Source organism: Ictidomys tridecemlineatus, chromosome 12, assembly GCF_052094955.1.
Source record: "Ictidomys tridecemlineatus isolate mIctTri1 chromosome 12, mIctTri1.hap1, whole genome shotgun sequence".
In the NCBI taxonomy this organism is placed as follows: domain Eukaryota; kingdom Metazoa; phylum Chordata; class Mammalia; order Rodentia; family Sciuridae; genus Ictidomys; species Ictidomys tridecemlineatus.
In genome coordinates this window covers 113,756,689-113,784,476 of record NC_135488.1, presented here as the reverse complement: position 1 = coordinate 113,784,476, position 27,788 = coordinate 113,756,689, and the positions used below count along the sequence as shown (strand labels likewise).

Sequence of the window (27,788 nt, the reverse complement as noted above, 5' to 3'; positions counted from 1 at the left end):
GAACCAGGAACCAAAATGAACTTTCCCTCTTCTAAATTGTTCTTCTCAAGTACTTTGGTCACAGTGACAAAAACTAACTAGCACAACACCCCATTTCCATTTTGAAAGGCAGAAAAGTAGACAAATATCAAAAGTTATTTTTACAAACTCAAAGTTATTATCTTACTCACCTTCGGAATCTAAACACCTTTCAAACTTCAAGGATAACTGATAGGTGTCATAACACCGAACCCGGGGTTTATATGTTCCTATAAAAAAAAATTAAAGTGATGTAAAACCTAAAGATAGACTTTTCATAGTCAGTATCCTGTAGAACTAGTGAGGATATCTTTTGTTCAGAGGTAGGCAGTATTCATTGTGACCAAATCAAACAAAATGAACTAACTTAAAAGCACTCCAAGAAGGAAATAAGCAAAGGACAAATAAGCAAGTCATGGGAAATGAATTACAAATAAAAGGCCTCAGGAAGAGCTAATGAAAGTAGACTGAGACCATTGTCCACCCCAATGGCAAAGATTAAAAAGATCTGTGCTGATGGGAGTGGTCTGACATACTGCTGCTGAACAGTGTAACTGTCACAACTTCTTCAGAGGACAATCGGGCAATACCTGTAGGATATGTCATTTCTATGCACCTTGAAACTACATTTCAACTTACACAAACTGAATCTAAAGAAACATCCTCAAGAATGTACCAAAGATAGGAAGAGCAGTTGCTGGTGCACTATTTATAATGGCTAGAAACTGAAAGCAAATAAAATGTCACCTGACAGGAAAATGCTTAAACAAACGGTGGCAAATCTACGCAAAGGAACATTATGCACCTCATAAAGAGAGGAACAGACCTGTAACCCCTGGGGTAGAAAATAACACGTCCTGCAGAGGGAGAAAACAGAAGGGAGTGCCACAGAAGAGGCACTCCATTCTGTAAAACTGAACGCTGGTGGTGGTAGTACTCTGTGCAGGAAAAGGTGAAGGAATAAGTACTGACTTCATAATGAATGGTCTATCTCTGAGCAGTGCAATTCTGACGACTTTCACATTTTATGCTATGTATTTCTGTAAGTTTGTGTTCCTCACATTGGCAATGAGAGGAAAAAAGTTGGTTTTTGAAACGAAAAATCTTTTTTTTTTTTTTAAAGAGAGAGTGAGAGAGAGGGGGGGACAGAGAGAGAGAGAGAGAATTTTTAACATTTATTTATTTTTTCTTAGTTCTCGGCGGACACAACATCTTTGTTGGTATGTGGTGCTGCTGAGGATCGAACCCGGGTCGCACGCATGCTAGGCGAGCGCGCTACCGCTTGAGCCACATCCCCAGCCCCTTGAAACGAAAAATCTTAAAAAAAAAAATGAGACAAGTTTAGTTTTTTGACATGAATCAGCACCTAAGATTTCAGGGACATAGTTCAGTTGGTAGAGTGTTTGCCTTGCACACAGAAGGCCTTGGGTTCAATCCCCAGTAACACACACACACACACACACACACACACACACACACACACACACACAAAGGAAGGGGGAATACCTTGGCAGTAGAGAGTCCCTAGGTTAAATCCTCAATACCACAAGAAAGCCTAAGATTTCATTTTAAAAAAGAAAAGTTCAGGGCTAATGATACAGCTCAGCTGGCAAAGCGTATGCCTACCATGCACAAGGGCCTGGGTTCCATCCTTAGTACCGTCAAAAAATAAATAAATAAATAGAAGTTGAAAAAACAGTAAACATACTTGGAGCCCACTGTTATATGATGACCATTTAAAAAGATCTGTACATTTGAGTGTCTGAAGGGCCATATGGAAGAATAAAAATATGCAGGGCCTTCATTCCCATTTTCTTTGTTTTGGTTTTGTTTTTGCTTTTTATTTTTTTTATCATTTACAAGGTTTACATGTTTTACTTTCACCATCACAAAATATGTGACAAAAAAGATAAACATAAATAAAAGCAGTCCTTCTATTTCCTGTTTTTTCCCCTCATTCCCAAGAACAATTCTGGGTTACGCAGGTTATGTCCATTTGTCAAAGCTCAACAAATTGTAAACCTAAGACATACGCAAGGCTGGAAATGCAGCTCAGTGTTAGAGCACCTGCCTAGCATAACCAGGCCTTGAGCTCAACCTCCTGTACTATACCAAGCACGCACACATACAAAACCTCCATGTATTTCTAGTTAATGACATACACGCTAAGGTACACACAGGTGAAGTAAGCCAATACTTACTACTTGTTCTGAAATGCAACAAAAAACAAGATAGAGCCAGGCACAGTGGCACACACCTGTAACCTATTAATTGGGAAGCTGACAGGAAAATCACAAATTCAAGGCCAATCTGGGTAACTTAGCAAGACCCTGTCTCAGAAAAAGGGCGAGATGAGCAGGGTACAGAAGAACCCCTGTAACAATAGATTGATGGATGCACAGAAAGAGAAATAAATAGGTGAGACAGCAAATAGCAAACAATTTATTTATTTATTACTATAGTCTACTATTAATTGCAGAATCTAGGCAGTAAATAACTGGGTGCTCACAGTACAATTTTTTTCAATATTTCTTTATGTCTGAACTTTTTTACAATAAAATGTTAGGGTAAAAAAAGTGACCTTTCCACCACAGCATTTCATGCTATGAAATGTATGTAAATCATAACCAAAAAGATGCTTACCAGTTGCTAAAATATATTGTCCATCTTTTGACACCTTAATAGTGGTACACACAGTAGGCATTTCAAAATCCTGAATAAGTTCAATTCTCCTACGGACATCTACAAAGAGAGAGAAAAAATAACCAGTTTATTTATTTTTTTTAACATAACTTTATTTTTTATGTGGTGCTAAGAATTGAACCCAGTGCCTCAGATATGCTAGGCAAGAGTTCTACCACTGAGCCACAACCCCAGTCCCATGAATCCATTTTGTTACACAAGAGAACAAAGGAATGGGAGAATTAGATAAAATCAAAATCTGTAAGTATTAGAGCAGTTATTTTTGTTATCTTTTGAATTAAAATTTTAATTTTCTAACTTTAGTATTATATAAAACCTACTCTTACCTTGTGATCTTTATCCCACATCTGGAAACCCATCAATCTTTGATTTTTATACACTCAGTTTTAAATGAAATATAAGGGAAGCCAGGTATAGTGGCACACACCTGTAATCCCAGGTTTAGGAGGATAAGGTAGGAGGCTCACAAGTGCAAAGCCAGCCTCAGCAACTCAGCAAGGCCCTAGCAACTCAGAGAGACCCTGCCTCAAAATAAAAAATTAAAAGGGCTATGGATGTGGTTCTGTGGTTAAGCACCCCTGGGTTCAATTCCTAGTACCAAAAAAAAAAAAAAAGAAAGAAAGAAAGAAAAAACAAGGAAAGATAAATTTTTTATCCATGGAAAATGTAATAGAGAAAAATGTAAAGAAAATCTGTCCACCAATTTCTGATTTCATAATCAGAAATCTTACATTCTGATTTTTCCCTGCTGTCATTAAGTTAAAGAATCAAAATATTCTCATTAATACATATAATTATGATGTACCAATAAAAAATGTAGGGAAAAAATTATATTACAAAAGAATCAAAATCTTCTGTTTATGTTCATACACTCTATGTGTATAATTCTTTCATTCAGAAAGAAAAATGCCTTATTTCAAAAACAGACAAATAGATTTAATTTAAAAAGATTCTGATACACTGGAGAACAAAACAACTGTTGGAATGTCGCTGAGCACAGTGGCACACAGTGACTCAGGAGGCAGGAGGATCAGCAAAAGCTTAGTTGCACTAAGCAACTCAGTGAGATGGTCTCTAAATAAAATACAAAATAGGGCTGGAGATGCAGCTCAGTGGTCAAGTGCCCCTGAATTCAATCTCTAGTACCCCTCAAAAACAAAAAATTGTTGGAATGTTCAAAGAGGTCCTCCTTGGGCCTCAAGTTCTCATACATCTTGCTGATTGTGGCAAGACTGCAAGGCACTGCCACTCTTATATCTAGACCATTTTTCAGGGTTATTTATACAGCTGGAAACCCTGACAGATGCAATCATATGTCCCTTTTTGACAAAGAGCAGGCTTCCTTACTGCCTGCTATTAAAGCAGTGGTCTTCCCAGCTCAGGGCACCTCAGCTGCAACGCAAATCCACTGTCTAGGGAGCACCCATCTGCATGGTGCTGAATATCCCCGTGGGACTCTAGTGGAAATTATCATGAGTATGCTGACACTCACTGCACTTGCTGTGCTCTAAGTAATAAAGTCTCTATCTCTGACCCAGGAAGTAAGAGGTTAATTTATTTGTTTTTAGTAGAATAAAATCAAATCCCACACCTCCCAGGAACATATCAACCACAACAAAAAGCTTCTTAAAAAGAAAAAGGCAAAAGTGTTTATTTTCCACTACAGTAGTCCCTTTACATCCTCAGGCGAGCCAGAGCTTTATAATACGGATCACTAACGTCACTGAAGCAGAAAGAGACAATACTCACCAACATCTTTCTTCTGCAGTGCTCTCTTTTTCCTATCAGACAACCACTTAAAGAAAATAAAGAGATTGTATTTTAAAACAAATTTAGAAAATTCAAACCTGATAGGAATATATACTCCTACATAAGATGAAAATATTCTGTGATCCTAATACTACTACTGTGAAGAGATGTTGTGGATTTTTTCTTGTATATACTTACATACATTAGACAATGAGTTTCTCAAACTCCTATGTTTCACATGAAAGAAAACTAAATCATCTAAACAATGTAAGGGAAAATAGTAAGCCTCAAATAAGTAACTCATACATGGAATAACTGCATCTATTTAAGTGAAAATTTTACATAAAAGTAGAAAGTCTGAAATATCTCTTTTTTCATAAAGAATAAAGTAGATAAATAACTGGCCAAATAGCTGACTGGAAAATAAATAAATGGTAATTTTACAGTCATACTCACTGATACCAGGTTTTGTTCTATACCCCAGCCTAGCAAGCAGCACAATTCTGTTGCCTAACTGGGTGACAAGAGGAAGCACTTGTCAATTATGATTATCCTAAAGCAATGGCTCCTGACCAGGGCAGTTCTGTTCCCCAAAGGGCATTTGGCAATTCCTGAAAATATAGTTGTCACAACTGGGGTGGGGGTTTATCCTCCTGGCATGCAGCAGGTCGAGACCAGAACAATGCCAAACATCCTATGATAAATGCATAAGACAGGCTCCAGGAACCAAGAACTGACCAGCTCAAAATGTCTATATATGTCAATAATGGTGAAGAAACCCTCCGATAAAGGAGTGAAAGAAAAGCAAAAGAAAAATGAACATATGTCTCCTCTAAAAGCACAAGTCAATGTATATCCCCTATTCTATGACATAATAATCTTCAGGACTCTCTGGTTATGCAGATTCACCACTCAAGTCCCTAAGTGACACCTGAGGCAGTGTCTACATGAGGAACAAGATAATACTTTGAAGAGCCTGATTTAGAGCCAGAGCTCCCTCCCATCTTCTTAGTGGACTGACACAGATTTATGCCAGTGATTGTATTACTCTGATTTTACTTTAGGCAGTAATATTGTAATTAAAGGTTCTGTTGAGTACATTTTGGGGCATTCAATGTGTTCTTTTACATCAATTTATCACAAGCAGAACAAAGGTATATTACCAGAATACAATTTTCTTAGAAGTTTTGCTTACAAAGGCAAAAATTCATAGAATCATAGGGCTCATCCTTTTGAGCAAATGAGTGTGGGGCAAAGAGGTGAAGACTGAGATATACTTCTACATGGGGGTCTGGGACCTGGAAGGCCAGGAATTCTCCACACAGTGAAGATGGGAAGGAAGAAAAGTTCATTCAGGAGTTTCTATATAAAAGCTGACAGCACACAGGAAAAGGAGTCATCATGGGACAAGAAAAAAGAAGCCTAAAAATGTTTCTAAAGTTCATGAAAGAACCAAAAGCTTTCACTAAATTAAGCCATCCTCTTAATATTCTATAAAGTTATAACTAATAAAGAATTGTACTACGTGTGGTAGTGCATGCCTGCCATCCTAGGTACTCAGGAGGCTGAGGAAAGAGGATCACAAGTTCCAAATGTGGGTGACTTAGAAAAAACCTTGTCTCAAAACAAAAAATAAAAAGGGCTGGTAAAGCATCCCCAGTACCAAAAAAAAAAAAAAAAAAGCACCTTACCAAATAATGTAATCAGAAACCTAGCCCCACCCCCTTCTGCACCCCAAAAGCAAGCAAGTTCTGGGAAGGCTGGTGGCCTCACTCTCACTGCATAGGTGCCTCTCTCTTGCTAGAAAGGGGTTGGGGGAAGACCCTATTTACTCTTACATTTGAAGGAGGTAGAGCTAGAATGTACACTACTATATACTACTCAAGGTTCCACTTGATACTTATTAGAACTTCAAACTTTCAATATCAAAAATAAGACTTCCCCACTCCCAACCATTCATCACTAAAAGCACTTTTGTCATCTGAAATGGTTTTCTCATTTGCTCATTTGTTCATTATCCTTTTCCCCAACAGGGAACTTTATCTAACACGTTCACCATGTACCCAAACACTTAGAGCTGCCTTGGCTAGAGATGTGGCCCAACAATAGAGGACTTGCCACTTGCCCAGCATGAGTAAGGTCCTAAGTTCAATTCCCAGGACAGAAAAGCAAACAAACAAACAAACAAAAATGGAACTCTCTGCACATACTCTCAACAAATGAGCAAAATGAAAAAACAAAATGAGAAAGATCACCTGTGTTATGAACAACTGGAAGATGAGGAATCAGTTAAACCATTGGTTCCAAATTTCTCAGTGATGATGGGTACACTGAAGAAAATCTACGTTGAAGTAGAGCTACCTTTATTTTGTTTTCCAAAGGCCAATAGTGGCATGCTATCAAGTGGTACATTTTGAAACCACTTTCTAACAAGTGCAGAGTCTTGAGAATTTTGAGCTAAGGCTGTAAATTTTCACCTTCCTAAGAATGGAAATGAGCTTCCACAAAGTTTTCTCTCCCTGGAAGTGCTTGAACAGAGGCTTAACTACCACTTATAAGAACTAAAAACCAAGCTTCAAAGCCTACTGTGTGACCCTGGATAAATCATCTTTCCCCTGGCGAGAGCTTCGCTGAATACTTCAAACATAAAAAGACTGAACTAGTACTACCGATTTGTCCAGGCCTTTCTGACTTCGACGTTCTAACACCATGGAATCAAGTTCAGCAAGATTCGAATACACTGTCCATAAATGCTACAGGTGTAAAGTCTGGATCTCCCTTGTCCACCGTTGTGACCCTAGGACCTCGCTCATAATAGGAGCTCCACAAAAACGAACGGATATGAAAACCGGGAGAACATTCAAATAGGGGAAGAGAGTTCTGTCAACCCATCTGTCCACGTTTTCCTGCTCGGCGTGGGAATGGCTGTGGACATGCACACAAGCCCAAGGGACGCGACCTCTGTTCTGGTGAACCTCACAAAAATTCCAGCAAAGCTCTTCGACCCTGATCACCTCCCGGTTCAGGTTCTGGTGCGGTGGCAGTAGCGCCCTTATTTACCAGGGCTGACGAGAGCCCCAGCTCACAGCCACTCGCCCCTGGGCCTCCACGAATCGGGGGCCAGTAGAGGCCCCGCTAAGCCAGGCCAAGGCCAGGGCCAAGGAGAGCGGCGGCTGGTGGGCGAGGAGTGCCCCCAGGAGCTCCGGAGTGGGGGGCGTGGACGGACTCACCTCGGGAAGGGACTTGCCGCAACTGAGACTGTAAATCTTCACTTCGTTGAGGCTGGAGACCTGCATGGCTGCACCAAGAAGCGACGGCACCTGCCGCAGTCCCAGCTCCTCCGACACCTGAGCAGCACCCCAAGAGAACCCGAGCGCGACGCGATCCGGCGCACGGCGTGCGGCGGCCGGCGCGGGGCGATGACGCACTTCCGGGCGCCGGGACACGCACTTCCCGGAAGTGGGAGACGTAAATCACCGCGGCGGTGTAGTGGGGAAAACCTGCGAGGCCGGGCGAAGAGGCGCCGGCGGGCGGCTACGCTGTTGCTGGCACGGCCAGACTCTGCTTTTTCACCTCTCAGTTTCCCGAGGTGCAGGAAGTGGCCTTTTGCTCGCTGCCGCTAGCCAGGCCAAGATGTCGCGGTCCTGGGCAGGGGCGGGTGGGGTCAGCGAGCGAAGCCCACCGGGCTGCGGATTCGGAGTGGGCGTTGGTTTCTTGTTGTCGCCGTTCCGTTTTCACTCCTCCCGCGTTTCTGTCCGTGGGGAGTAGCTGGCTCTCAAAGCTGCAGTGGCGCCCGCCTGTGCTCCCAGCTCCTTGGGAGGCCGAGGCAGTAGGAGCGAGGTTCCAGACCAGGCCTGTCTCCAAAAGGAGGGTGGGAGAGGCCTGCGTGATCCCCAGTAGCAGGAAGGGGAAAAGGCGTGTTAAATGTTGCTTTTGTCTGTATTTCACATTCATCTGATGAAGGAAGTAAAAGAAGAAAGCACACAGAAAAGGAAAATAGTAAAAAGAAAAAAAGAGAAGGAGATGATGATGATTGAGGGAAAAGTGGGTTTGAACCTGATGTCTTTTGAGGCGGGCGTGACAGCACAACTCCTCAATACCATATTTCTCCTTTTCTGAAAGTTTTCACAAACTTCCTATGCTGACTTTTAATACACAGAAAACTGCCTCTGCTGTTGTCTAATAGGAGGACTTGAGAATTCTTAGACGAAAACTGCAGGGCAAGTGCAGGTTAACACTAGTCCTTTTGAAAGCGGAACATTCTCCACTTCCCTTACTAAGCAGTGTTGGCATCTTCCAAACCATAGATTGGAGAAATGAGTGGATTCAAGGTTCAGTGTCCCAAAATGCATGGTAGCTCTACTACTCTATATAGTCATTGCTTATAATAACTTAGTACATAGTGCCTCAAATCCAAAGGGGGGTTTTAAAAGTCATTTATTTTCTCAAAACTAGAGCCTTCTCTGATAGCCACATCCCAGTTCCTGCCTATTTGAATATCACCAGGATGGCTTACCAGCTCCACACCTAGCCTGTCTACAACTACCTTCCTTAGTTGAGCTCATCTTGACCTTCTATTGTACTCTCTTGATTAATTGTATTAGCAGTGTCTTCACAACCACCCTCAACCCACTCCAATCTCTGGTCCCCACAGTCAGTATCTAAACTATGTCATTTTTAATTCTGAAATATTCCTTCAAAACTCAATTCTATTTTCACCCCTCCTGCCCAAGTTCAAATATCCATCATTTTTGAATTAACACATTTCCAACTGATCTCCCTACATCCTTTCTTTGAAAATCCTTTCACTGCCATACTTCCTAAAACCCAAATATATCATTTCATCCCCCTTGCATCTGAATTAGGCTGAGCATTTTTCATGAACTGTATATTATTTATCCACATTCTACTACCCAGTACCTGACAGTGTCTGGCCTATATGAAGCATTATCAAATATTTACATTTAGCATCATAAATAGGGATAAATTTTTAAGCTCTGTCCTTTTTCCTCAAATCCAAGACCCTCACTTACAGTTAAAAATATCACTGGAAAAAAACAGCAAAATAAAAATGTGGACCCTCATTGCTAGTAAAAATGTAAATTGCTTGGGCTGAGGCTGTGGCTCAGTGGTAGCGCACTTGCCTGGTATGTGTGAAGCATTGGGTTTGATTCTCAGCACCACATATAAATAAAGGTCTATCAACAACTAAAAATATATATTTAAAAAGGAATGTAAAGTGCAGCTGCTATAAAGAACAATTTGGTTGTTCCTTAAAGACCTAAGTGTGAAATTATTTTTTTTATTTTTATTTTTGGTTGTTAATGGACCTATATTTTATTTATTCTTATGCGGTGCTGAGAATCAAACCCAGTGCCTCATACATGCCAGGCAAGTACTCTACTACTGAGCCACAATCCCAGCCCACTAAGTGTGAAATTATTATAATAGAACATTGAAGATCAGACTCTGGAACTAGTCTGGCAGGGTTCAAATCCCAACTGCGATTTTTAGCTGAATGACCTTAAGTACCTTAACTTCTGTGTGCCTCTGTGCCTGAGTAAAATGGAAATAACAATAATATCCTCAGAAGTTACTGTGAGGATGAAATATATTCTTTTGTAAAGTGCTTGGAATCAAGTGCATGGCACATAATAATCATGGAAGCATTTGTAAAATAAAGCTGAAAATAAATGCACATACTAAATAAACAAAATTTATCCAAATGCCATTAGCATTTCCTTTAACATAAAAGTCATCTAAAGCACACAGCGCTGGGGATGCAGCTGTGTGATACAGCTCTTGCCTGGCATTGTAGTAGGTTCAGTCCCCAGAAACACAAAAGTGTATGATGTAAGGAGCTCTTGTAGCCTCACAGAGTTGTGCGACCATCACCATGGTCAATTTTAGAACATGCCATATTGTATCGGTACCTAACAGGGTGAGGACCTCTGGGCTAGGCAACTGCCTGATGGTCAATACGGGGCTGACCATCTGCTTTTTTCAGCAACCACTGACCATACAGATTCTCAGCCTAGATGCTCTCTCCATGTCACTCAAGGTTTGGTTGTTTTTGTTTTTTTATGTTACAACTATCTTTGAAGTTTTCGTCCAAATTCTACCTTCTGCCTGAGCCTTTCTTTAAGGAAGTCCTCAGGCCTGCCCTCCTCCCTAGGGAGGCAGTGTACCTTCACAGACCACAGGCTTTGTAGAAATGATAAAATCAGCTTGTCAAACAGGCATAACGATAAAGAATGCATATTTTCCAAAATATGCAGGACGGCTTTAAAGAAATCTTGAATGATTTTACACACACGTGCACACACACACACACAATATTTTATTACACAAGAATGTGTAGTAAAAGCCCACTGGAATGTAAAACACTTGGAAGTGTTGTAGGTGAGATTTCTAGGTATATCTTCTGATTTTGATAATCAAGGGCCCCAGACCACTTTGCTTCTCTCAATTCAATCCTATTTCCAAATCCCTAGATGGGCCTGCCGCTTCATTAGTGTTGGTGTCATTATTCTGGTTTTGAATACTTGCTGATCTAGACTCTAAAATGCCTCCCAGATCTTCCTACCCAGGCCCCACCAGCTCCCCAAAACTCACCTGCTAAATTATTGACTTGTTTTCTTATGCTTCACTCTATAAATACCTTTACATCAATTACGATTTTCCTGATAAACTTTTATTACCAGAATACAGCCTGCAAGTGCACTAATAGTGAGCTCAAATGTAGCACTCTATTAAATGTCCACACTGGATAGTTGCCATCAGGCACTAGGGTTTCCTCAGGCCAACAAATCACCTCGAGGCTAATACAACTGTCATTTTTAAAGAGCCCACAAATCTTTATGGCTCTTCAGGTGGGCTCTTTCTGAATGTGTTGTCACGCTCTTATTCCCTTTCCCCATCCTGTTGGTCTCTATAGGAATATACATTGATGTCCTGCGCTCACATGTCCCCCCACCCCGGGCTTCTGCAATCCACACAGACCCATCTTGTTTCAGATGTTCCCTCATTACTCTCTCATACTTGGATTTTTTTCCCCCTTGGTACTAGAGATTGAATCCAGAGGCACTCTACCAGTGGGCTAGACGCCCCAGCCCATTTTATCTTTATTTTGAGACTGGGTCTCACTAAGTTTCCCAGGCTGGTCTCAAATTTGCCATCCTCCTGCCTCTGCCCCCACCCGCCCCCACCCCTTTAACCCCACCAGTCACTGGGACTGCAGGCATGCCCCACCACACCCCACCTCACCCTTGGATTATCCTAGTGATTTTGAAGCAAACCTGTGTCAGTTGTCTTTGTGGGTCACAATGTACTTGTGTGACCTCCCTCCTTCATACAGAGCTGACGACAGGATTGGGCCTTGTTCGTGTCTGTGTGCCCAGTGCCTGGTATAGGGGGCATTCTCAGTAAATACTTATGGATAAAAATGAACCAGTTGTCTCCCTGTCTTAGTCCATTCCGGTTGCTATAACAGAACCCCTTAAACTGCACGGCTTCAGACAACAGTAGCTTCTCCCGTTGCTGAGGCTGGGAGTCGAAGACCATGATGCCTTGGTTCTGGTGTCTGGTGAGGTCCTGCTTCCTTCCTAGACGTCTTCTCTCCATGACTTCACAGGGCGGAGGGGACAATGAGCTCCCTTGGGCCCATTTTAGAAGGGGCCCAGTAAGCTCCAAAGAACCACCCCCAATATCATCACCTTGGGGTTCAAGCCATGACACTCCTTATCCTGACCTGCTTCACACTCCATGCATTTCGGCCTCGGTGATATTGAAAACAGTATGCTCGGGGCCCATGGTTCCTTACTGTGTCAAATACAGCCACTTCCACCCTTGTCTCTCCCAAAGCAGTACAGTTAAGTGTTGGGAAACACACTCCGGGGCACAGCGTTTTCTCCAAGATGAAGTGAGTCGTGCTGGGTCCTCAGAGCCAGAGCAACTTCCTCTCCTCAGTCACTGGCCTGAGGGTTTGACCTACTTCTCTCCTGGGCTGCTTCCATCGAGGACACGGCTGTAATGCAGGATGCAGGGTGTCTCGTATCACGTCTAACCCAGCATCCAGTCCCCAGGCACCAATGAACTTGACTGGAATGCTGTACTAGATGTTACTCTTGGGGCAAGGTGCACCACATTGCCTGGGTCTGAGCACTGGTTCTGCCTCCTGTTACCTGTGGACAGCAAATTAACCCAACCCTCTCTGCCTCTCCATCCTCATTTCTTAGATGAGGATGCTAACAATACCCTCTTCAGAGGGTTGTTGTGAAGATCTATAAGTTTTTGCCATTAATCATTGAGTCCAAGCTGGTTTTTAAAAATATTTTTTAGTTGTTGATTGACCTTCATTTTATTTATTTATATGTGCTGCTGAGAATGGAACCCAGTGCCTCACACATGCCAGGCAAGTGAGCTACCCTTGAGCCCCAGCCCCAGCTCCAGGCTGTTTTTAACAATCCAGAAATCAGGATGTGCCCTGTGTGCCAGTGTGTTTAATTGGCAGTATTTTTTCCTCTGGTGGTATATGAAGTAAGGGTCTATATTATAATTAGTGGTTATTTTGGCATTTTTTTTAAGAGAACCTCTTACTTTGTTGCCCAGGCTGAAATGCAGGCTCAAGTGATCGTCCTGACTTACCTTCCTGAGCAACTGGGACTACAGGCACCATCACTGCACCTCTGGATTTTTAGATTTAGCAAAACACAGTACAAATAAAAAGTGTGTTATATTAAGCACTATGCAAGTCTTGGCTAGTAAGGAACAAAAACATGAAGAAAAACTTACTAGTTTATAGATTCCAACTAACCTAAAATGTCCTGGTGTTAGCTGCCATTCCAGAAACCTTTAAATTACATTGGGATTCCTCTACGAGGGGCCAGTGGGAGGCCAGGTCCTGTGTACCCGTTCAGGTATCAGATTCAGTCTCCTCTGCTCCCACTGCCATGGGAGGCCTGTGCAATCCTTTTTTCTGGACTTCTGTCACAAGAGAGAGTGTCTCCATCAAGCACATCTGATGGTGGCACAATTCAGTTCTCCTGCAGACAAAAGAACACATATGAAGATCTTGGTGGCTCCAGACCCTTCAGCACATGGCCCCTTCTTCCTTGCCCAGCCTGTGTCCCAAGCTGCCACATACCCCCTGCCACTCACTACACTCTCCCCAAATCAGAGTTGGAGCTTGGAAACCATGAGAGCTGGGCATTGTGGCTTACGCCTGTAATCCCAGCAATTCGGGAGGCCATGGCAGGAGGATTGCATGTTTGAGATCAGCCTCAGCAACTTAGCAAGACCCTGTTTCAAAAAAGAAAAAAAAAAAGACTGGAGATGTAGCACAGTGGTCAAGTGCCCCTGGTCTCTAGTACCCTCCCCCCCAAAAAAGGAGAAAAAGAATGGGGATCGGGGGAACCATGATACCCTCCCTCATATCCTTCATGCCTTTCCTCCTGCTCATCTGGCTACTTAAAACCCTCCCTGGCTACTAGGGAGGTTGAGGCAGGAGAATCTCTTGAGTCCAAGAGTTCAAGACCCACCTAGGTAGCAAGAGCCCATCTCATAACAGAACAAGAGACAGAGAAAACTCCCCGCTCTACACACCTGGGTAATGCTCAGGCATGTCACCTCCAGGACTCCCTATGCCCAAGTTCTTCCCATGTATGATCTCGCTGCACTGTTTCTCCCACCAGAGTTTTACAGGTGTGTTCCCAAAATAACCTTCAGGGGTCTTTTTTTTTATTTTGATGATCGTTTTAGCAATTGAGATGTGCGAGTCTGATTCTCTGCTTAGCCTTGTTCTAAGAAGTGCTGCTGCTTGATTTCAGTGCCAAGTTCATATTTAAAGTTCCAGGTCACTGATGCCACGTGCCACTACTTTTATTGTTTTGGTTCAATGGGAAACGGGGATGGTAGGAATTAATATCACAGGGATAAGTTTGAGACAAGAGAAAGTCAAAGGACGTCATAGGGAGAAACAAAGCAAAAGGTCTCTTGTCATAGCAGTGCTACTTATCCATTTAGCAAAGAGGCCTCTGTCTTTCATCAAAACAATATGAGCCCAGGCTGGGGTACTTCCACCAAGGAGCCCTTGCCCAGCATGTGTGAAACCCTGGGTTCAACCCCCAGTACTGAAAATAGAAAAGTGAATCTTTTATCAATTTGAATTATATTGGTTAATTTGAATTATATTGGTTTGGAGTTTTACAATTTTGCTTTAAAACAAGTAATAAAGATTTCCCAGAAAATAATGCAAGTGCTAAATGCATAATAAGTTGTCTAATGAAGTTCATTTTTATTGATTTGTGTGTGCATGCTGAGAATAGAACCTAGGGACACATGTCTGCTAAGCACTGCTCTACCACTGAGCTACACCCTAATCCATATTTGTACATCTTTAAGTAGCAAATTGCAAACAATTAAGTCTTTTTTGTGGTACTGGGGGTTGAACCCAGCGGCACTTCACCACTGAGTCACAAAATTTTTTATTTTGACACAGGAGCTCACTAAGGTGCTTGGGCCTCACTAAGTTGCTGAGGGTGGTCTCAAACCTGTGATCCTCCTGCATCATCCTCCTGAGTCACTGGGATTACAGGTGTGCAAAATTCAAACAAATAAGTCTTAAATGCAACACAGTGTCCTGTATTGGATCTCAGAACAGAGAAAAGACATTAGCAGGAAAATTGGTAAACGTGCAACACAATCTACACTTTAGTTAGTAGGATTCTACCAATGTTAATTTCTTAGCTGTTTTAATTTTGTTTTGATACTGGGGATTGAAATTAGGGACACTTTATTTTGAGATAGAGTCCTGCTAAATAGCCCAGGCTGGCCTTGAATTTGCAGTCCTCCTGCCTCAGCCTCCGGATTACAGGCCTGGGATCGCTGGCTTGTGCCACTATGCCCAGAAAATTATCATGGGGTGGATGCCAGCATCTCATTGGGGGTTCTTCTTGCCTAGGGGAATCCAAGCTACCCTAAAACTTAAAATCTCAATAATTAAAGAATAACAAAACACAAATACTCAGAAATATATTTACAAAAGGCAAAGCCCCCAATAGATCTAGTCCACATGGGTTCTGGAACTAGACAAAGAAAAAATGGCTCCGGTGGCTTATTTAAGGGGGTACATCAAAGGCAGGGATGAGGTTTCAAGGGTGGAGTCTTTCTTGGGGGTGTCTTGAAGTCAGCAGGTTGATTGACATCTTGGCAGGTCACACCCATCATGGGTGCTGTGTGAGATCTTTGCCAGAGCTTGAGAAGGAGGCTCACCGGCATCAGGTGATCAATCCCTGAGGGGGTGCTAAAGGAGTTCCCAGTGCCAGACCTGTCCCCTCAGGAGGCTACTATGTGAAACAGTCCACACACAGCCCATGGACAGGAAGTGACAGAAAATTTCTTCGTTTAGATAAATAATGCCATCTTACCCACTATGTTTACAATAGGGGAAACAGGAAGGAGGACAAACAGGAACTCTCTTTAATATTTTCACCAGATTTTATCTACATTTAAAGTTATTTCAAAATAAGTTTAAAGAAAGAATTAAGTCACCACTGAGAGTCTGAGCTGTCCACTTACAAGACTGCACTTGGTTCAAGTTTGAAGAATACTACCTTGTATTGTGATCTTTTACTTACTTATCCATAGCCTGTGGATTCCCAAACCACAAGGTCTGTCATCAGACTTCCGAAACGTTGACAATGCCTCACCCTGTAGATGCTCCATAAGTGTCTATTAAGAGAATTAATGACACTAATAAAATAATCAGGGTGTATTGTGTGCACAGAGGCATTCTGAGTCAAATGTTATATAAGTTACCTCATTTAACCTTCGGCCCGATCTTGAGGGAGGTGGTTTTAATTTTCCAATTTTACACATGAGGAAAATGAGACATGGGTTGGCAAATTAGAAACTTACCCAAAGACGTGAAAATCGTGGGATCTTTATAAGGAGTTTATGAGAAATACCATTTGCTCTATTTTTTCCATAGGTTTGAAAGCTCACAAAGAAAAACAGAAACAAACGTGTCCTACTGTCCCCCAGAGAGGCGGATTTCAAAGGCTGACTGGGTGACGTGGGCCCTCCTTCCTCCCCGCCCCCTGCCTTCTCCTCCTCTTCCTTCTCTCGCCCTTTTGCTATCCATCGCAGACCACTCACGCTGGTTGATTCAAAAGGGAAAGAAGGTGTGGAAGGCAAGTAGAGTGTCCCACAGATCCTTCCGGAAGGCCCAGAAGCAGGCTTAGAACCCATGAAGAAATGAGGGAGGCGGGGCTGTAGGGCCTGGCAGGAATCCACCCTGAGGACAGCGCTGTCATCCCCAAAGGCCCTGGCTCCACAGCTTGCTGCCCAGCCCCAGCTTCAGAAGCGTGCTCCTGTCTGTCCCTCGGCCAGCTGCAGGGCAGCTGAGAAGCAAGAGCCGTGTTTGCAGCGTTTGCTGAGATTCTTCTATGGACTTTGGGCAAGAGGGGTTCAAATGCTGGGCAGTCACAGGTGACAGTGTCCGCTACCATACACTCTGGGCCTGTGGTCAGTGTGAGTGAGTGCTTTTGGTCCCCTTCCTTGTTTAGCATACTGCCCCAGGAGCTGCAGGCTCAGGGATTGATTTCCTGTTCTAAAGCCATACATGTGCATTTTTCCTAGAGAACAGATGAAGTTCTCATTAGATTCTTCAAGGGATGGGGACCCAAATAGGAAACAAGCCCTAGCCAGCCAACTTCAGAGGCCCACACCACACCAAGGAACACTTCACCCCCAGGCCAGTTAGGTTGTCATTGATGGTATCACCCAGCCCAGGGATCTCCTCTGTTTCTTCTAGAACCTGCTTCTTTGCTTTATTTACTTATTCATTCATTCATTTATGTATTTATTTTTGTACCAGGGATTAAACCCAGGGGTGCTTAAATACTGAGAACATCCACAGCCCCTTTTAATCTTTTATTTTGAAACAGAGTCTCACTAAGTTGCTCAGGTCCTTGCTAAGTTGCTCAGGGGCTGGCTTTGAACTTGAGCTCCTCCTACCTCAGCTTTCTGAGCCTCTGGGATTACAGGAGTGTGTCACCACGCCTGGCTAGAAACTGCTTTCTTTCCAGGCAGCATTACAAGAAGCGTATGGAGTCTTCCAACTTCACCCTTAACAGACCCTGAATCTTCCCCCTCCCTGATCTCCTTTATACCATTTAATGGGATCATCAAAACTTGTTCACCCTCCACATCAGGTCCACCAGAGAGTCTGACCCACTTTATCTCCAAAGCAGACTTTCTGTATTGCTGCATCACCACTGATGCGCTCCATCCAAGCCACCCCACCTGCGGCTGGCTGCTTCCAGAGCCTGCTGGTTGGTCAGCCAGTGTTGACTCCTCCCAGGGGCAGTCAGTTCTCACCCCAGCCCCCTCAGAGGAAGCTTTTAAAAATAGTACATGATGCTGGGGATGTGGCTCAGTTGTAGAGCACGTGCCCAGCACGTGGGAGGAACTAGGTTCCATCCCTAGCACTAAGAAGAAAAAAATAGTGCACCAGGTATTGCTTCCTTGGGCAAAACCCAGAGCACTCGCCTTTGAATCTAAATTCTTTTCTGTGTTGGCAAGACCCAGCACAGCCTCGCTTCGGCCTGTCTTGCTGGCCTCACCTGGGAGGCTCCCTTCTCCGTTTACTAGTTTCCATGCCTGAGGACCTTAGCACTTGCTGTTCTCTCTGCCCAGCAGGCTTTGACTCCAACTTTTCCATGGCTGGCCACTCTGCACCATCCGGATCCCAGCTGAAATGTCACCCCCTCAGAGATGCCATCTGAGACCCAAAGTGTCCCCTCCCACTGCCCAGCAGCCTCTATCTTGTCGGTAGGTTCTATTGTCTTCTTTGCACTATTGATTGGAAATGACCTTGCTCTTTGACCCTGGTGCTTTCCTCTATGCTCTAAGCCCTGTGAGAATAGGCACCTGGTCTACCTGAGCACTACATGCGCAATGCTGAGAACAGAACAAGTAGACATATTTATTGGATGAATGCAAAGCAGATGCTGATCTAAGGGATCACCAAAGACCTGGTTCCTGTCCTTCCGACTCTTGCTGATCTCAGTCTTTTCTGTGCTGCTCAGATCTCTGTCCCTCTGTCTGCTGTATCTGATTATCTCTGGAGAACTGGGATGTCTAAAGAACTGGTCAAGGCTTGCCCACCTTGGATTCCAAGCCCACCCACCTCCATTTCCCTGAATCATCACTTAGCTTTGCTGGGAACCTAAATGTTTCCTATTCCTTAAAAATATTATGTGCAGGAGCTGGGCACATGGCTCAATGGTAAAGTACTGCCTAGCATGTGTGAGGCCCTGAGTTCAAACCCCAGCACTGCAAAAACAAAACAAAATACCATGAGCAACTGGACTAATTTTCTATTGCCATGTAACTGGTGACCACAAACTTGGTGGCCAAAAACAACACCCATTGGCTAGCTCACAGTTCCAGAGGCCAGAGGACTGGCACAGCACCGCTGGATTCTCTTCTAAGGGGATAGATGCAGAGAAGCCTAGGTGCTGGCCAGGTGAGTTCTTATCTGGAGAAAAATAAGCTTCCCAGCTCATTTTTGTTGTTGGCAGAATTTATTCTTTCACAATTGCAGGACGAAGGTCCCACTTCCTGGCCAGCTGTCAGCTGGGGCCACGTGCCGCAGCTCCCAGAGTTCATTCTCCCAGCCTTCCCACATGGTGTTCTTTCAGGCCAGCCGACTGGGGCTCTGAATCTCCTCCACACACAGTAGGGAAAACTCTGCTGTTGTTTTGCTTGTTTGCCTGTTTGTTCCTTTGAACCCAGGGATGCTCTATAATTGAGCTGCATTCTCAGTGCTCCCTGCCCTTGTTTTTCTTTTGAGAAAGGACCTCTCTCTGTTGCTCGGGCTGGCCTCAAACTTGTGATCCACCTGTCTTTGCTTAGCAAGTTGCTGGGGACAGGATGTGCGCCACCGTGCCTGGCACTTCTTTCATTATGGAGATATGGTCTGAGAGTGTTAAGCAGGTAGCTCCAAGTCCTGGTAGCTGGGACTGCATCCTGTACCACCTGGCCAAACTTAGTTCTCTCATTTTCACAGGACAACAGAGAACAACTTTAGGAATCTACTTCTTTCCCTCCTGATTTTTGTTCTTTCTCTTCCTTTCATCAGCCAAACGTTCAGTGGACCAAACATTAGACTTTGGCACATTTTAGGAATAAAAGGCTGGAGTGAACACAGCCCAAGGTCCACGGAGTTTCAGAGAAAGAGAAACAAGGCCAAGGAGCGTGACAATAATCAGCCTAGAAGACCCTTTAGACTTGGTCGTGAAGATCCTCCTAGGACCCAGGCCCCAAACCAGACCACAGTAAACACACAACCCAGCCACAAACAGAGGACATTCCCTCGTTCCACTTTCCACCTTAATCACAAATCTATCAGCTGTAAAAATAAAACCAAATGCAAACATCTGCACCTTTCCTATCTGCAGGGGGGAAGACATTTGGGGGTTGTTTAAGGTATAGAATCCTTTGAATAAGAATATTGTCAGATATCTACTGAGAATAAGCACAGGCTAACTGTACCATACAGTATGCAAACTGGCCACCAGGAGCGAACACAGTTCACAGTGCCCGAATGCTTTCTATAGACTTGACCTTTGTGAGGAAATTGGTGACTGAGGTTGCGTCTCCCTCGTCGTCATGGGTTTTCACAGCTGGGTAACCGGACTGTAACGCTAGGGAACATTCACCTCTCTCAGAGCATTTGTCATGATCAGGTTGTAGCAAAAGACAAAAGCCATTGATTCCAGAAGAAAACAACTCGCTTCCTGGGTGACTTGCCTGGGGCCTTCTGAGCTGTCAGCTCCATGGAAACAGAGGCAATACCAGTGTGAGGTGTCAAGGCCCTGCTTGGAGGGGCCCACACCTGGTTGAACACCCTGCCGTCACCTCACAAGTGGTCATCCAGTGGGAGGGGTAAGAAAACAAGTGGGGGAGATACACAGAGACTGGGAGAAAACATTCCCAAAACATATATCTGAGGAAGGACCAGTGTTCAGGATATACAAAGAACTCCTAGAACTAAATAATCAGAAAAATAATCCAGTATAAATATACCAGTGTATTAATAACCAATAAGCACATGAAAATGTCCTCCATATGATTAGTGACCAGGAACATACAAACTAAACCAACATGAGCTGACATTACACACATACCTGAACAGCTAAAGTTAAAAATGCCAGCAATACCAAGTACTGATACAAGGCAGAGGTACTTACCCAGTGCTGGTGGGTATGTGACTGAGCACAGTCACTTTGGAAGACCTAGGAATGATCTTCATAAGTCGAGGGCATGTGTGCCAGGCGACCTAGCATTTCACTCCTAGATACACACTTACCAGAAATGTGTATGTAAGTTCTCCAAAAGGCAAATACGAGCATGTTCACAGCAGCGTGACTTACCGTGGCCAACACTGGAAACAGAAGCCCACCAAAATACAGTATGGTGCATCAGACAGTGAATCCCACACAGTGGTGAAAATGCAAGTGATTGTCACACCCAAGACCAAGGAATCTCCCAGGCATAATGCTGGACGGAAGAAGCCAGGTCATGAAGAGAGACACTGTGAGGGTCTGTTGGGACAGGCAGAAGGAGGTCAGGATGGGGACTGGGGGAGGGGAGTGGCTGGAAGAGGGCAGAGGAGCTTCCGGCCTCTCTAGTGCTCCCTTCTTGACAAGAGTGACGATGGCTCTGCCAGGTGCAGTGGTACACGCCTGTAATCCCAGCTACTAGGGAGAATGAAGCAGGAGGATCACAAGTTTGAGGCCAGCCTCAGCAACTTAGTGAGACCCTGTCTAAAAATCTAAAAATATAGCCAGGCACAGTGGCGCACGCCTGTAATCCCAGAGGCTCGGGAGACTTAGACAGGAGGATTGTGTGTTCAAAGCCAGCCTCAGCAACTTAGCAAGGCCCTTAAGCAACTAACAGATCCTGTCTCTAAATAAAATATGAAACAGGGCTGGGGATGTGGCTCAGTGGTTGAGCACCCCTGAGTTCAATCCCTGGTAGGAAAAATAATAATAATAATTATATATATAAAGGGCTGGGGTTGGGGTTGTAGAGCACTTCCCTAACATGTACCCTGGGTTCAATTTCTAGTACTGCAAAAAAGAAAAAGAGTTCACAGGAAAATGGAGAAGGTGGTACAGGCAATTCCTATGCCCTTGCCTCCCCCACCGTTGACTTCCACCATGCGCCACCTTTGTCACAATGGATGACTTACACTGACTTGTGGTGACCACCTGAAGTCCATACCTTACGTTAGGATTGCTCCTGGGCCAATGCATTCTGTGGCTTCTGACAAACGTGCAGCAGCACCTCCCCACACCACAGTGTCACAAGGAGTAGTTTCACTGCCCTAAACATCTGTGCGCTGCCTCTTCACGCCTCCAGCTTCTGGAAGTTATACACAGTACTGTGGGAGCAGGGGGAATCTCCCTGCAGCGTGCACCCAGAACACAGGGCTTCTTAATCTGGAGTTCATGACATGGGTTTGGGGGACCCCAATCTTCCTTGAATATGTTGTATGAAAAAAATCACATACGGGTATAGTATGCACTGTTTTTTGAGGGGGGATGAGAGATCAGAAGAAGATCAAAGGAATCTTAGCCACCCCCCTCCAAAAGGTCTAAGCCTCTAGTGCAGAGTAAGAGGGCAGCAGGGACACTGGGAATAACATGTAAAAGGAAAGAGCATCCACCATCCACGAGGACCCTGGTGGTCACCACAGACACAGGAGCCGGAGCAGATCTGGGGTTGCGGGAGTCAGAGAAGGGAGCAGGTGGACTGACAGCGGCCGCCCACCTCTTTGGGCTCACACACAGAAAGGGCATTGTTTCCAAGGAGGCCGGGTGGGCGGCGGGCTGAGCCAGGCTCCCCAAAGCACGCTTCTCAGCCCTGCAGCCTCCGTCCTCCAGCCCCACATGTGCCTCCCTCCGCCCCCCTTCTGTCTGGACCATTCTGAACCCCCGGGCCCTGTCGCTCCTCCGGAGAGAACCTGGTTGTTGTGGCCTTGCCGCCCCTCCTCATCCTCATGGCACTGTAGAGGAACACAGTCTTTGTCCTTCTTGGTCACCTGCCCCCTGGCCTCTTTGCTGTCTTCCATACCTGACCACCAGCTTCAGGAGGTTGGTGGCCTGGTCTGGTGGCCTGGGCATGGTGGGGTGGGTGGAGACAGTGGCCCAGGCCTCCCTCTCAAGGGGATGAGATGGGAAGGGAAGCGGGGAGACTGGTTGGAGGCTAGCAGGGGCCTTCAAGACGAGGAAGCAAGCAGGTAACTGGTGGGAGAAACAAGAGAATTCTGGGCCAGCTCCTGAGGAGGTGAGGGCCTGAAAAGAGCAGCCAGGCATCCTTGGAGATAAGAAAAAGAGGGGGGACGCAGCTCAGTGACGAGGGCACTCCCACTACAAGTGTGCGGCCCCCAGCACTCTACCAAAAATAATGATAAATAAATGAAAGAAGTGATACAGAGGTGAGACTACGAGCAATGTGGACACCTGGCCTGTGGCCGTTGGCTCCTGGCACAGACGCCTGACTTCCTTGAGCTCGTCGATAGGAGCATCTTTGGTTATGTTTGCTCTTAGCCTTTGGTTCCTGACTCAAGAGCTTGTAAGACCTTGGAATCCCCAGAGCGAGGAGACTGTCTTTTTGTAGGCTAATAAGGTGACTCTGGGGGAACCCTCAACAGCTTCAGGATGGGCCAAGGAGACCAGCACTGTGGTTGGTGCCCTCCGCACTCTGGGAGGGGTGAGGTCTGGAGGTTGAGCTCTCTGCCTGTGGTCATCGATACAATGCATCATGCCCTCTCAGGAAGGCCTCTGTGAAAGCCCAGCAGGAAGGGGTGCAGAGGGCTTCCTGGGGAGTGGGCACAGAGAGGTTCCGGGAGGGCTTCCTGGGGAGTGGGCACAGAGAGGTTCTGGGAGGGCTTCCTGGGGAGTGGGCACAGAGAGGTTCCGTGAGCGGGGTATGGGAAGGGGGCACAGAGAGGTTCTGGGAGGGTGGTGTGCCCTGAGAGGGCATAGAAATTGTGCAGCCCCTCAGCCCCCACATATGTCTTCCATTCTTTACAGTAAAATGGTAATAGAAAGTAATCCCCCCCCCCCCGCCCCCCGAGTTCTGTGAACCACTCTAGCACACTATCCAGGCTGAGGAAGGGCTGACAGGAACCTTCCGCCCATAACCACTTCCTTAGAAACAGGGGGAAACCTGGGGTCTCCGGCTGGCACCTGCCTGGGGCAGTCTGTGAACTGTGCCCTTCTGCTGTGGGGTCTGCGGCAACTCCAGGCAGCTGGCATCAGAGCTGGGCTGAATCGTAGGACACCAGTTGGTGCAGGGCTGAGAAGGGTTGGTGTGAGGAGGGAAACCCCACATGCTTGGGGGTAAAGGAAGTTCAGAGTGGTGTTTTCGACAGCCTTTCCACTGCTCTGACTGAAAGACCCGCCGCAACAAGTGTGGAGGAGGAAAGGGTTATCGGAGGGCTCCCGGTTTCACAGGTCTCCATCCATAGGCAGCAGGCTCCGTTCCTTGGAGCTCCAGGCGAGGCAGAAGAATGTGGCAGAGGGAAGCAGCTCACGTGGGGATCAGGAAGCAGAGGGAGAGGTCTCCACGCTCCAGACACAAATATATACCCATAGCCCCACCCCCAATGAACCACTTCCTCCAGCCACACCCACCTGCCTCCAGTTACCATGCAGTGAATCCCACCAGGGATTAATCCACTGATTGGGTTAAGGGTAGAACCCCATCATTTCTCCTCCAAACCTTGCATTGGCTCCCACATGAGCTTCTGGGGGACACCACATCTAAAGCACCACAGGTGGGGTGCATGGGGAGGTAAGTGCGTAGACCTGTGGAATTAGAGAGCAATGACTCGGGACAGGCACTTCTCGCAGTGGGAGGCGAGATCACCTACGGTGACAGAAGCTCAGAGAAGGAGCTCTAGAAACTCACGCATGCTATGAGCCAAATCATTTTGGTAAAGTTAGAAACAAACTAGAGGAGGCCCTTGTTCTCTTTTGGTACTTGTTTCCCTGTTGCAGGGCCCGGGAATCACACCCAGGGCCTCGCACAGCTCAAGCCCCCACAGAGCTGCACCCCGATCCCGAGAGGCCTTGTTTTGGACTAAACTCTGCACTGGGCACCAACAGACCAGGCTAAAATCAAATCGGGGTCTCTCAGGCTAAGGTTGCTGTCACCAAGTCAGAACTAAGCTGTTCATAGGACAGGCAAGCCGGGAAGTGACAACAGCCAGCTTTCCCCTACAGGCCCCTTTCAATGGCTGATCAGGAAGTTTTCTTTGCCTTTGAGCCTTACAGAAAACAACCTGAAGAAACCAGATGTTATCCAATCAGCTCTTTTCCCATTGTTCTGTCCCCACCTTATACAGAAAGTCACTTTGCAAGGATCAATGGCTTTTGCTCTGTTTCTGCTTTGTCAGCCTTGGTCTATAGAGTAAACCTCCTCAGCGGGCCCCTGGGAACTCTGACTCTATTTCACGGAATGAAGTGTCACCTGGGTCACCTGGTTCTGGAATGGAAAACAAAGCCAATTAAGACCAACACACTAAACTGCTGTAATTTTGTTCTTGTTTTCATTGGAACATTAAACCACCTTGTTTTGTATTTTTGGTGTTGGGGATTGAGGCCTGGCACATTCGGAGCACACACTCCACTACTGAACTACACCCCCTAACTTTGTCTTCTTTTTAGAGGGGTGCCAGGGATTGAACTCAGGGCCACTCAACCACTCAGCCACATCCCCAGCCCTATTTTGTGTTTTATCTAGAGACGGGGTCTCACTGAGTAGCTTAGCACCTTACTTTTGCTGAGGCTGGTTTTGAACTCACGATCCTCCTGCCTCAGCCTCCTGAGCTGCTGGGATTACAGGCGTGGGCCACTGCACCTGGCTCAATTTTGTTTTTTGGCAAGAATCTTTTACCTATTTGCTGTCCCCCCGACTAGCAGGGAAGTCCCCTGATATCAGGGACTGGCCTGTCTTTCTGACGATCGGTTCCCACAGCCTCAGACCCTCCTGAGCTGGGGTTGGCACTTGCTCAGTGAGTATTGGAGATGGTGTGGAGGATGAGTGGCTGAGGAAAGGGACAAGATTGCTGCTGTCAGCGCTGCTGTGGGGCCCTTCCCAGCTCCGCTGGGCCAGAGAGTGCAGGCAAAGAGGCCCTCCTCCACTGACCTCAGGGAAGGCATGATTGGCAGGGGAGAAAGGGATATGGCAGTCCAACACGCTGGGCAGAGGGAGGTGCAAACCACCCCAGGGGCTCAGTGTGGTCAGAAAAGAGCCGGAGGAGGGAACAGCCAGGGAGAGCAGAGGCGTGTGCACAAACATGTGAGAAGGAAGTAGGCTAGCGGGTGGGAAGCACAGCAGGTTGTAGTAAGAGTTGGACACTGGAATTCAAGATTTCAGAGGTGGAGCAGTTTCAGGCAATGACGAGGTGCAGGGCGTGGCCACGGGAGTAGGCAGCAAGCGGACAAAGGAAAGGTCCTCCGGGCGTGTGACACACACCTGTAATCCCAGAGCCTCCAGAGGCTGAGGCAGGAGAATTGCAAGTTTGAGGCTAGCCTCAGCAACTTAGCAAGGCTCTCAAAAACTTCATGAGACCCTGTCTCAAAATTAAAAAATAAAAGGGCTAGGGATGTGGCTCAGTGGTTAGGCATCTCCGAGAAATCTGCCCCCCCCCAAAAAAAATGAAAGGTCCTTGGAGATGGAGCCCAGAGGCAGGGGTTGGGTACTGTCCACAGGACACTAAGCACCCTTTCTTGGGCTAGAGACATACTGCACCAGTCAGAGCCCTGGCTCTGCACTGAGCCAGGAGAGAGCAGATGACAACCCTTCCTTCATTCACTCACCATTCATGAATTCATTCAGGAAACAGTGTAGATTAGCTTCAGCCCATGATGAGCCCAGCAGCCCCAGATCCCCTCCTGATGGCGAATCACTTGCGGGGGCCTGACGTCACGTACACAGCTGTCTTTCATCCCATTCTAGCAGGGGCAGAGGGCTTTGGCAGGAGGGCAGGACCCTTGGGAAGCCGGGGCTTCTGGCAGGCCTGGGGGAAGCACGTCTGGTGCAGAGGTGAGGGGTCCAGGACTCACCATCCCTCATAGTGTCCTTGGGCACAGGGCAGGGCAGCAAGTGGAGGCCTAGCTGGGCGATGGCCCTGGGAGTCCTGGGGACCTGGGATGGAGGGAGGACACAGCACTCTGGGAAGAACGAAAGTGAGAGAGCAGGGTGTGGGGAGGCAGGGATGACCTGCAGGAGGGCAAGACACAGGCTGAAGAAACCACCTTTGGTCAGTTCCAGCTGTGGCATGGGCTCAGCTCCGGCCCCACCCAGACCCACAAACACATTTTTTTTCCCCCCCGAAGAGACCTCACCCCTGCTTTCAAACATCTCAAAGTTCCATTTTGTTCACTGTGTGCCGGCTCCCAGGAAGCAGCAGACCTGTGGGAAGTAGGGGCCAGGGTTCCTCGGCTGTATTATCACGATGGTGGTTGCTCTTTTTCAGTTCTGAGGCTCAAACCCAGGGCCTTGCCAGGCTAGGCAAGCTCTTTACCACCGTAGTAAAGGCTCAGACCCATGTTCCATGGCTTTTGTGTAGGTTCCTTTCTCATATTTGTATATAAAGTTCTCCATTATTATACAATTTACAAATGGATGCACCTGAAAAATGATGCTAAAAAGCCAAGATGCTGTCCACTTGTTACTTTGTATCACACCCACCCATCAGCGTGCTATTCCATAGAACAAATGCACCCGGAGGCCGGGGGTCTCTCTCAGGGGCACAGATGTCCACAGGTGGCTGCAGCAGTTCTAAAACGGATGTTGGAGATCTCTTTAAGGAAAAGGGGAGTTGGAGCCTCCTCTGCCTGGGTTGTCCTCCCAAGGTGCTGGAGTGAAGGGGGCGGGGCCTCTCCCTAAGCTGGCAGGAAGCTTTCAGTGGGGTAAAAGGACAGGGGTGACAGGATCCAGCACATCCGCACCACCCTGTTCTTGGCTCTGCCTGCAGGTTTCCTCCCACTGGCCCGTGGGAAGCACGAGTTCCCTCCGTCAGGCCAGGTGGGACAGCCCACAGTGCAAGCCTTGCCCAAGGACTCATTTTGTGTGGGACACTGGGCCCACCCTGGGGCACGGAGATGATTCGACGATAGGACTGGGTGAGCTGGATCGTCATCATAACTGGCTGCAGGCTGAGGGCCCAGGGAGGGCACCAGAAGCTGGGCTGGGGGTCCAGGTGCTGAGGCACAGTGACTCTAGCCACCCACACG

At 46.2% G+C, this 27,788-nt stretch overlaps 1 protein-coding gene across 1 annotated transcript in view; it reads right to left on the bottom strand.

Annotated features, from left to right (window-relative positions):
• The window catches only part of Nol10 (nucleolar protein 10), an 83,464-nt gene extending 75,574 nt beyond the window's left edge, over window positions 1-7,890 (bottom strand). The window contains exons 1-4 of the mRNA XM_005327357.5: window positions 7,701-7,890; window positions 4,471-4,516; window positions 2,662-2,760; window positions 171-248 (exon numbers count right to left, since the gene is read on the bottom strand). Coding sequence (XP_005327414.1) covers window positions 171-248; window positions 2,662-2,760; window positions 4,471-4,516; window positions 7,701-7,766 — 289 coding nt within the window. The 5' untranslated portion in view covers window positions 7,767-7,890. The remainder of the gene's footprint in view (window positions 1-170; window positions 249-2,661; window positions 2,761-4,470; window positions 4,517-7,700) is intronic.
• Window positions 7,891-27,788: the final 19,898 nt, after the last annotated feature.